General features: G+C 43.0%; 1 protein-coding gene across 1 annotated transcript in view; it reads right to left on the reverse strand.

Annotated features, from left to right (window-relative positions):
- The window catches only part of LOC111865687 (programmed cell death protein 4), a 44,886-nt gene that overhangs the window by 12,635 nt on the left and 20,248 nt on the right, over positions 1-12,003 (reverse strand). The window contains exons 2-3 of the mRNA XM_023853902.1: positions 1,967-2,124; positions 798-899 (exon numbers count right to left, since the gene is read on the reverse strand). Coding sequence (XP_023709670.1) covers positions 798-899; positions 1,967-2,124 — 260 coding nt within the window. The remainder of the gene's footprint in view (positions 1-797; positions 900-1,966; positions 2,125-12,003) is intronic.

The raw sequence follows: 12,003 nt of genomic DNA on the forward strand, positions 1-12,003 counted from the left end.
AATTATAAAATATCAACATACTTCATCTGTATCAAAGTACACAAGGATAGTGAACCCTGTTTGAAGTGAAAACATTCCTATGGCTGAAAATTAGTGGCGTGTTATCTGGAGAGTAAAAGAAAGCACATTATTGGGAGTATGCATGCCGGCTTTCCGTAACAGTGTAAAAGTGAAACATAAAGTTGTCCCTGTGCACCACACTGTAAAAATGTATACGGGAGTAGATGTACAGCTCCACCATTACTGACATTGGCACTGAATGGAGGTGAGTGGTCAGCATCATGCCGTGACCACTTTACTTCCTGAGAAGGAACCCAGTACCCACTGAACAGAAGGCTGGGTGGGCACCACATCCAGTCTGTACACTGTGGGGAAAAGAAAAATTCCCTGACCCTGCCCATACTACCTAAGCTATCCCAGCACAATTATCAGTATCCAGTCATGAAGGATGAGATGGACAGGGCTTGTAACATGCACAGGGAAGCAAGGAAACAAATACAGAGCTTTGGCAGCAAAGAGACCAGTACAGAAGACCTAGATACAGGTGGGGGCTATTGACTGCATTCAACTGGCTAGGAATAGAGATCAGTGGTGTGCTCTTGCAAACACAGTAACAGTAATAACGAACCTTCACGATCCATAAATTGATAAGAAATGCCTGAGTAGCCACCAGTAGCTTCTCAAGAGAACTCAGCTTCATGGAGCCAGATGGTTACAGTGAATATTTATTTAACTGAAGATTTATTTATAAACTACAATACCTATAGCACACTTTGAAGGCAATTTAAGTTACTCACCAGATACCGTTTTGTACCACAGTTAATTTCATCAAATGCTAGTGCTGCTTCTGCGGTGTCTCCGTGTTCAAAGTATTCCAAGATTATGGGCTCAGCACCTTTCTGAAAATTTAAACAACGAAGCTAATATTACTACAGTTACATAAGCCAACTGATATACTATAAAATACTAACAAAACAAACTTCATGGCCTTTAGTCCACAAGTGAACTATATCAAGCAAGCGACCGCTGCTTGTCGGCGTAGTTAAATGATTAACAAATTCAAATTAAGGTCCATTTCTCAACTTGCACATATAAGAATCATGAAGTACTAATGATGTACTTCACAGCAAGCCTTACACAGATTTTACTGAAGTGATATCATCTACACAATGTCACATTTTCCACACTGAGGCTTCATTTTTCGCATAATTTCATGGGAATTAAAAAGTACTTTCTTTATATTTTACACTGCTCTAAAACAAATGTTTATACATGAAAACATTATCAATATCACAACCAAAAAAAGGAAATTTAATTTCTGTATACTTAAATTTATGGAAGCTGAGTATTTCTCTATTCTTTCTGTTGCCCTTCCTCAGTCCTCCTCAAACACAGGGTGTACAGTTTATCATCACACTGATTCCTGCAACTGTCATGGCACTCCTCTCATACAGACCCACTGCAGCAGCTGATAGTAATTCACTGCTCACTGTTCTGCTGTAGTTTAACTTACCTCAAAATAGTAGAGTCTCAAAGTGATGATCCTGTACTTGTCAGCAAGCCTCACTCATATCATGAGAACGTGTTTCCAGACACACAGTGAAGCTGCTGTAGAGGCAGAAATTTCAGGCCTAATATTTTCATTAAGTTTTCCACACAGTGCAGACTGTTCATAGCACAGGACCCCCCCCCCTCTCACTCACATACACAAAGGCTATGGTTCACTTTCCTGTCATTATGAATGTTAGCCAAGTAATTACGAAGGGCCACAATAATGTTTCAAATTACTGTCCACCTCTGTCAAAGAATGTGCTGTTCTTCATTGGAGCATCACTCACTGCAAATTGTATTCTATCAAGTTTAGTACATTAGTATACATGCAGCTACCATGAAAAGTTAGGTGTGTTAGTTCTTTTTAGTTCACCTTCCTACTGAAATTTCCACAAGCATAAAACTCTTCCCTTACCTGGATCTCTTCATCAGATATCTCAGGAATGATGGTCTTCAGTTCGATGTCACCATTGTCGAGGGAGTCACTGTCATAATTGGGGTCATTCACGTCAACATCAGCTTCAACTAGCTCAGACCCCAATTTTCCCCACACACCCTTACCACCAGCACCTCCTGTCAAAAGATAACCTTAATTAAAATCTATGTAAATGTTCAAATTGCCCATTCATATTAACAAAATACAAAGTAACATGATTACATGATTCTACGTATCAGAGAAACAGACGCAAATGATATGAGATTTAAATCGCTTCCCACTCATTATCACATTTCTTCCACTTCTCTTCAATGACCACAAGAAGACTTGTACCATCCTGTTATAAAGAGTTTCCTCATGTTTTCACAAAGATGGAATATGGCTTCAAGGATAGAACTAAGTACTGCAGTAAACTGAGGTGATGTCATTTATTTGGTTCATGAATACTTCAATCGGCTGGCATACCAGACATGAGATTGTGTGCAATGAAATCTCTGCAATCATGACTGTGGTTCCCACTGAATACTAAAAGTAGAATCTAGTAACCTTCCAATGATAACATAACAATCTGCATCATTAACCAGTAATGACACACTGACGAACATGTCTCAAATAATGGCTGAAAACTCACCCAACAAAACATGCATTTATTAGCTATAAAAATGATAAAATCGGCGCCTTTCAATATAAGGAACCTATATTAAACCATGACAATCTGCAATAAGTCAAAACATTTGTGTCCAACAATTTTGCTACATGGCAATGCTTACTATACATGCAGAAACACATTACAGAAGGTAACTGCAAACATGTTCTCAGAATAACACATGAAACCGGAATTCAGTTAAGTTATATATTCAGGTGTCATGGCCTTATGGAACCTTACACTTCATCACCTGTCATACAGCTCAGTTCAAATTACTTCACACTCAAAACTCGACACCCTCCACATAAAATAACTTTAATCAGGAAATTAACTTACAGGCCTTACTTAAGACTCAATTTTAGTAAAGTAAAAATAAATGTAGCCTTGTAACAGGCCGTGGAGGCCCATAGGGTTGTGAGACGTTGAGGTTCAAACATTTTCTAGACAATCGGCTCATATATGGCGGTAATGTTGTCAGCCTTACGCGCCGGCCACCCTTTAACCCCCAAGAATATTCCTGGTACTCATTTCTGTTAGAGGCTGAGTCAACCCCAGGGCCATAGTGCGGCTGGAAGGATTAGGTCAATTGAAAAAATCCAATGACCTCATCAGGACTTGAACACGCGACCTTCCGGTTTGTAGCATAGTGCCTCAACCAACTATGCTACCGCGTGCCCACACTCAATTTCGGTAACATACTTAATTTGCTTGTTTTTGTGTTATGTAAGTGTCCATATGCCACCACAATGCATATCAGTACAGAGGCAAATTAACTTACAACAAGCTATCAGTAAACTTGATACAAGTAAGAATGGTGGTCTCACTGCAGTACTGTAAACAGACAACAGATAACTTCCATAAGCTACTAAACATTCTTGTAGATAGCCAACTGTAAAGGTGAAGTTGTCACTGTGCTTAACTAATTAAGCACCATGCCATGAAGACGCATGGGGGAATGAACATATAACTCCACAATTCCTGACTTCAGCACTACTAGATGGAGGTGAGTGGTCAGCTTCACGCTCCAGCCGTTTCACCACCGGGGAAATTGGATAGGAGAGTGGGATGGGATCCAGTGCCAGTCCAACGCTGTGGAATAGAGAAAAATCTTACCCCTGCCGGGAATGGAACCCCGGTTGTAGAGCCTGAAATACTATATCATCAGTCTCGACGCATGACTTCAATGAAGTTGAATTTCCATGGGAAATCTACAACCACGGTTACAATTCCAACTGAACTACTACAAACAAACTTGCTGGCATATTCGCGAAGAGAAGTTACAAAAATGCACCCATAAACTTCACCACGTTTGTCTATCTGTTTGCAACTCTAGAGCCACTGAATAATTTTCATTAGATTTTGTTATTGCAGGTGGGATTTCATTACAATTTATCAACAGGTTCCAATCCTAGTAAAAAAACACACTCCGTTGCTTTAGTCCGCAAGCGAACTATATCGATTGAGCGACCGCCGCTTCTCGGCGAATTTAGTGCCAGCTTTACCGGATAGAGGGTGTCGCGTGGTCTGCGCAACGAATACCCATGGCCGTTAATTTCGGTTTTCTAAACCGGAGCCGCTACTTTTTCATTCAAGTAGCTCCTCAATTATCCTCACGAGGCTGAGTGGACCCCGTTCCAGGCCCACTACTTCTCAGAAAATCTGGCAGCGCCGGGAATCGAATCGGGGACCTCTGCATCTGTAGCCAGGAACTCTGGCCACTAGACCACAAAGTCGGTCCATTGTGGTTAAAACTGTTAAAAAAAATACTCACTTCGCATAATCTACATTCGGTTTTGCGCTCAAGTGCAATTTGCAATGATTTTGCCCGAAATTTTCGGCGCCCCTGTTTGTTCTTCCGCTTAAATGCCACAGCGTATCCGCCTACAAGCAAACGAATGTTCTCGAAGTGAAGCCATCAAAAGCAGTTATTTTCTCATCGCCTCCAAGACCAGACCTCCAGACCGCATATCTTAGACCAACCTAGCTTTCTGTACGAATGGTTTCGAGGGCTCTTTCTTCACAGAGTAATACGACCGGGACGCAAAACTAGCAACTCAGCTCCACTTTGTGCCGAGGTTAGGAATAGGTGGGGCTTAACCTCCAGACCCGATGAGTTCATGACGTGAGACTTAATACACAGAACTTAACCTTTACGCTACTCAAGGCCATGAGACTCCGTCAGGAAACGCGGCACTGATACGGTAAGCTGTAAACAGGACGTGTGAATTATAGTTCCAAAGAAAAAGGATTCTACTTCCGGTTCTGAGAACAACAGTAAACAGAATAAACTGTACCCATTTGAGGTTTTCACAGCGGTGGTTATGAAGAGTTCTGTCTTCTGGGATATAACGCTGTATAGTCCACTGAAAGACAACCGACGTTTCGGAACATGACCCCTCAGGCCGAAGAATAAACCAAACAAGAAACCTATGGACCACAGGTAGCAAGCAACCTGCCACCTGTTTTCCATTGGTTTCTTGCTTCTTCAAGCATAAATTTGTTTCCTGGTTTAACGATGCATCTTCAACTACACATGTTATATATGTAGATTGATCGAGAGAAGTCGGCGAAGAAAGATATAAAGGGAAAGGTCCACTACCTACTTTAAATATTCCAGCATTGTCTCCTGGGGCTGTGGAAAACGACGAAAAATGTCACAGTCTAGCCTTCAGACAGAGAATCGAACCCAGGAGCTCCAGAATACAAGACAGGTCTACTAACTGCTCAGTAAGTCTAAAATTTTCAACCGAAACATTTATTTCGAGTACACCAAATTAACTTTTACATTATAAAGAATATTTCCTTTCATGAAACGTTCGTTCAGTAACAACCGTTGCTGAATGAGAAGCAGATCAATACACGCTCCCTGCAATACTAGGCTCGGCATGGAAGAACACGCCCAACAGCTGAGTTAAGGGTCCCAGCAACCCTATATACATATATACAAGAACAGAACGGCGAGGCGTTTCGCGGCCTGGTGTCACGCTTACTTAAAAGTTCCTTACCAGTAAGAAACGGTGTCAGCCGTCGTAGCACCGCCCAGTGAACTTAATAAAATGTCAGCCACTGTGCTTTTTCTTGGCAGTTATTTCATTCTTATTTTGCATACGCGTGCGTGCATCCATTTCGGTTCGGGTTGACTAAATTGCTGCTAGCCCTCGCCAGCACAGTCATTCTTGGTTCCAGGTCCCGCGGGACTCATGACCTATTTTTCTCTCTCGCAACTCTTAGGGGGTTGCGCAACTACACCAGCCTCTCACTCCATCTGTGCGACGATTTCTTATATTTGATTTTATACATTTCGTCACGGCCGTGGTTCGATTACCAGCAGAGGCAAACTTTTATATTCTTCACAGCGCCCAGACCGGCTCTAGGGCCCACCCTGTCTCCTAACCAATTTGTACTGGGGGCTCTTTCCTCGCAGGTAAAGTGGCCGAGGTGTGAAGCTGATCACTCACCTATGTCTAGTGCCGAGGTCAAGAATAGTGGAGCTACTGTTACGGAAACAAAACCTGTAACTACCCACGCCAGCTGTTATGTCGTTCGCGCAATAAAATTCCCCTAGTTACGAAGCGAGCATCCGGGTTTCAAATAACGCATAGATAATCGTTATCAACTGGTAAACCTTACGTCACCTCCGACAGAACAAACTAAATGAATAAGCTAAAGTTGACACATGTAAAAACTGTTCGCTGCTTAATTAAGCGCCACGGCATTAAGACGTAAGCGGGAGTGTAGGTATAGCACCACACATTAATTTCGGCGCTCGATGGAGGCCAGTGGTCAGCTTCACGCTTCGACCGCTCTGCTCGAGGCCGGAGAGACCTCAGAGCCTGTCTGAAAGCTGTGGAGAAAAGGAAAATCTCTTTTCTTGCCAATAAAATAGAATCCCGATTCCTTATTCGTCTAGCCCAGTGGTTCCCGAGATTTTTCCGACCACCGCCCCCCCCTTGGTTCCATAAACTCATCAGTCATCACCAATGGCCCCTGCCCTACCCTATAAACAGGATTCTTCAGAATGGCGGTTTGCACGACCCACTAAAGATGATAACAATAAAGTAAGATACGACATTTAGCAACTGCTTCATTGTTAGTAAATTCTTAATGCGATGAATGGGCTTGTCCCAATGCCTGCTCTGAAGCCACTTCAATCGTAAATAACCGAATGCGGCGCTCGGAGGGGACCACCTCCAGCGCCCCCTACCGCCCGTTGCTTCTTAGCGTCCCCTTTAGGTAATCCCACAGCCACCCGCAGGGGGCGATACAGCCCACTCTGCGAACTACTGTCTATACCGTTGCCTAGTTACAATACGTACTGAACTGTAACGGCTCCCTGGGTCTTCTTTGCTGAAGCTAGGCGCCTCCCTCTGTCCAGGTACCCCACTCGTTACATTTAGCCTCTTCCAGACTGTTGTTCACTTCTGTTTCGGAGTAAAAATATAACCATTGTTTTCGTCTCATTTTACGATTTTAATTTTTAAGGACCGTTACTTCACAACTGTACCGCCTCTGTGGTCTAGTGGCCAGAGTTCCTGGCTAGAGATAAAGAGGTCCGGGCTTGATTCCCGGCGCTACCAGATTTTCTGAGAAGTATGGGTCTGGAACGCGGTCCGCTCAGCCTCGTGAGGATAACCGAGGAGCTACTTGAATGAAAATGTAGCGGCTCCGGTCCAGAAAACCGAAATTAACGGCCGTGGGTATTCGTTGCGCTGACCACGTGACACCCTCTATCCGCAGAAGTTGGTATTAACTTCGCCGACAAGCGGGGATCGCTCGATCGGTATAGTTCGCTTGCGGACTACAGGCCACGGATTTGGTTTTTGTTTGTTACATCAGAACTATGAATCCGTTTCTAGCTTATACAGTTGAATGCTTTCTGATATTTAGACAAAGTGTTTTAACCGTTTTACTTTCAACACACTGACATCAGTAACTAAGTCACGCTCCTGTCCTGTAATTTTCTCGTCATGTGCAAAATACATTACAATGGACCTTGTATGTAACCTGTCTAATTAATGCCCAGTATTTAAATGCTTTGATTAAATGTCATATTTTAGAATCTGCTTAATTGGGTCACAGATTCAAGAGATCCCCAACACAAAAATGCTCCTCGAGAACCCAATGCCAAGATGTTATCTCAATATTATATTCATACAAATTGTGTTACACATTATGGATGAGATCTGGAAACACCACTACAATTACACAAATACTTCTTCGCGAGATCTTTCTGTATGCATATTACAAAAAATAAGAATAAATAACATAACAGATATAAATTTTACATAATGCAGTGAGGCCTGGGTACGGGGAGAAGGGGCCAACAACTCGAAAAAGGGTACAGCGAGAACAAATGAGGATTACATTACCTTTACTGTGTATTACAACTACAAACTACACACATAAATGGGAAAAAAAATATCAAAAGAACTGGCCACTGCAGCTACAAAGAACGAGTGCAAATACAAAAACGCCGTTGGGACAAAAATATCCTAGAAGCCCACTGCAGATCAACAACAGCTGGAGAGTTATTCATGACGACCGATGGCTAACTTGGCCATTCCGGTAGCCCTCGTCTCTCAGCAACTTGGAACTAGCGTTTCCAGATTCTCGATCAACGTTTGATTGCGAATGTTCTTCTTTAAACACATATTGATTTCTGCGAAAGAAGCGTGAAGCTAATGTCAAAAATAAACTTGGTTGGCCTTACTTCGGGCAGAGAAACACGATTAAACCGGAGGACTGAGAAACACACGAACACACCGATATTACATGTTTATTTAGATGTATTAACACGAGACATGAGACTACAATAATTAGATTGCTCCATACTTTGCACTGGTTTCACGCGGGGAATTCAGCGTTGTATAGAGGATAAGCAGTGTCATAATTTTCGGACTTCACCCCTTTGCCACGTCTGGAATGCAAATCTACGTGAAGACTACCTGTATATACTGCCTGTTCTGACATTACTCTTGCGTCCAGTCTGAAAATACACAACCCCAGCACTCCTTTCAAGCAAACTGCGATAATCTTTCTTCTACGGCGCAGCCCCACTGCCCTTCATTTCGTCTTTCATTTCACCACAAGGTAAAGCTGACCTTGTGCCTATTCACCATGTCATGCTAGTATACAGGGACATGGAGGCAAAGATCCACACATTCTATAACTTATCACTGGATTGCGATAAATGGCCGCTGTACCTACGGAAACGGAGTTTCACTTATGTGTATACGCGTTTTTTTTTTTTTTTTAATTTTGGTCTGGTTACTCGCTTTTATTTCGACGGTTGACATTACTGATGAAACGTAACCACACGGAGCAGAATCATTCCCGAAAAGGCAACAGCCGCTCACCCGGTCCTAAAACTCCCCTCCCCGTCTTTGACGTCATCCGAAGGTTAATTACCCTCTTCAGAAAAGCCCACCTCAGTCATGCGAATTCAGCAGTCCACGTCTTCTCAACGTTCCCTTATATTCGACGCCTTGGTCTCCCTTCCGGCCAAATTCTGTATAGATTTCCAATCTTTTCCAATCCTACTAGGTGGTGGTGAAACAGATTTCTTAACCTGAATTTGAACAAGAAGCAAACTACGCTGACGTCACTGAAGAAGCTCCTGCTTCGAGCAGGAGACTACAAATTTATGACTACAGAACACAAACAGCAAGACCTTATGGCCATTTAATAAAAGGTAAAGTTGTCCCTGTACTTACCTAAGTAAGCACTGCGCCATGAAGGCGTGAGAGGAGAGTGGATGTATAGACCCGCATTTTCTTGACCGCAGTGCTAGTTGGAGGTGAGTTATCAGCTTCACGCCACGGCCGCCCTACCCCCGGTACCCACTGAACAGGACGTTGGGTGGATCCTAGAGCCGGTCTGAATGACACAGAGAAGTGAAAATTCTTGAACGCACCGGGACTCGAACTCCGACGACTCGGTCGTCCAGCCCGTAGCCAGTCGTACCTACTACGTTATCTCGGCCGTTATGGCCATTTAATAACCTAAGATATCAAACACAGAAAGTTACCTAAGCTTATTCCCGCTTTTAATTAATATGGTTTCAATGTCAGACACGTTGGTATACGTATTTCTAGACATCTACCTCAGAATATCATAAATGGAAGCGGTACACACGGTGAGAGCTTGTACTTTTAATTCCAAAGCGACATGATATATTTTAGGCGACCTTCCTGTGTTATCGGTTGGTGTCCTTCGGGCCCGTAATGCAGAAAGTATCGGTCCTTCGCATATCACCCACTAAACCACGAAGTTCGGGAGACTGCAACTAAAAATACAAAAATATGAGCCATAACTGTGATCCGTCACGCGTCTCTAAGCAATGTGGTTTTTGTTATTGCTCTACAAGGCGAAATGGCTGTCTGGTCATTCCAACTACAGCTTGGTAAAGTAAGGGCAAGGAAAACTTATCCTTGCTCTTAATTAAGCACGACGTCTTTAAGACGTACAACGTGCGAAGTCTTGTTTTACTGTACTGGGAAGAAATGAAACAAACAACCTCCGTGGTTTTAGTCCGCAAGCGAACTATACCGACCGAGCGATCCCCGCTTGACGGCGAAGTTAGTGCCAACTATTGCGGATAGAGGGTGCCGCATGGTCAGGGCAACGAATACCCACGGCCGTTAATGTCGGTTTTCTAGACCGGAGCCGCTACTTTTCATTCAAGTAGCTACTCAATTATCCTCATGAGGCTGAGTGGACCCCGTTCCAGACCCACTACTTCTCAGAAAATGTGGTAGCGCCGGGACCTCTGGATCTGTAGGCAGGAACTCTGACCATTAGACCACAAAGGCGGTCTAGAAATGAAACAAAGACAATATATGAAAATATATTAAAGATAAATGAAGATACGATGCTTTGTACTGGCTTTATTCAAACAACCTAATTTCTTATCTGTGTTTACAAGATATTATAAGCTACTCTGTCAACAAAATTATCCTGATAAGACAACTGATAATAATTTTGATGCTGTTTTGCTAAACTGGAATTTACGATCCTGAAACACTGTATCATCGACGAGTGCTGACACTATCAAGATTGAATCTGCGGATTTTCTTTCGTAGCAAAAATAAAAGAGTTTCTGAAACTCATAATATTTATTTAATGCGTATACAGTACGCGGGTTCAAATACCCGGCGGAGGTCGTCGAATTTTTAAGGGCGGAAAATTTCAGGGAACAAGTTCTCCGGGAGGGACTTTAAACCGTGGGTCCCGTGTCGTAGCTTTACGGCACGTAAAAGAACCTCATACCTCCAAAGGAGGTCACTGAGCAAAATTGCGGACGTTTGCCGCCCAACAGCAGTCACTAATACCTCCGGTAGATGGGGGAAGCATTATAGATACTTCTCAGCCAGTAGAGAGCCGGTCTCGCTGGCTGGGTGGGACTGATGGTAAGCACCAATACCGGTAGGATATAGAGGCTGGTAGAAATCATAGAGGGAAGCACAATGGACCACTACAGGTCTAAGTGCATGGGGAAACCCACCCTCTCTAATAACTAACTAACTAATGCGTATACAGGATTCATCGCCCTACATATTAATTCCGTGAATTCGTGACACTTGATTCAATCCGAATCAACCCCTATGCTCCAAATAATATTTGTGAAGATGTTATTCATCTCCGTGTATACAGTTCTCTCCAATTCACACTTAAATACAAAACCCCACCACCTCACTTTCCCGCGTGACATAAAGATATCCAACCGACAGTGTGCAAACGAGCACAGAAACCATGAGTAATCCAACAAAAGTTCGGTATAGAGCGGAATAACAGGTTATGGGTAAATTAAGCGGGGCAAAAATATGAATATTTATCGGACAGACTTCAACCGCTAGAAGAACCAACCAGTCTTGACATTTCCATGTATACTACTGAACAAACAACATAGCCTTGAAGGTAGTGCATAGTAGAGCCTGCAGACTTTGTAAACAGGCGTGTGGTACTGTTACTACGTACATATTTGTGCGAAGGACGACAACAGAAATTACAGAATACGGCGTTCGCACTATCCGAAAACTGCTTCAGATAAAATAACGCCCAGACTTCAAACGATCATCGGGTTCTACCTGCTAACGGCCGCTTGCCGAATTCTGTCCTGCACATGACTAAACACTCCGAACAGTGAGGTGGAAAAGAAGATCGCGTGTTTTCGTAAGCAGAATTTGTAATCACAAATAACTGACCATAATCTGGATAACTAATGTGTACGCCAATCAAATTCTTTACTGTTCGGCAACTGCTATTTATTATCATGTGTTACTTCATATATGCCACCAACTTTAGCGGATAGAGGGTGAAGTGTGGTCAGCGCAACGAATCCTCACTGCCCTTCATTTCGGTTTTCTGGACC

Source organism: Cryptotermes secundus, unplaced genomic scaffold (assembly GCF_002891405.2).
Source record: "Cryptotermes secundus unplaced genomic scaffold, Csec_1.0 scaffold19, whole genome shotgun sequence".
Lineage (NCBI taxonomy): Eukaryota > Metazoa > Arthropoda > Insecta > Blattodea > Kalotermitidae > Cryptotermes > Cryptotermes secundus.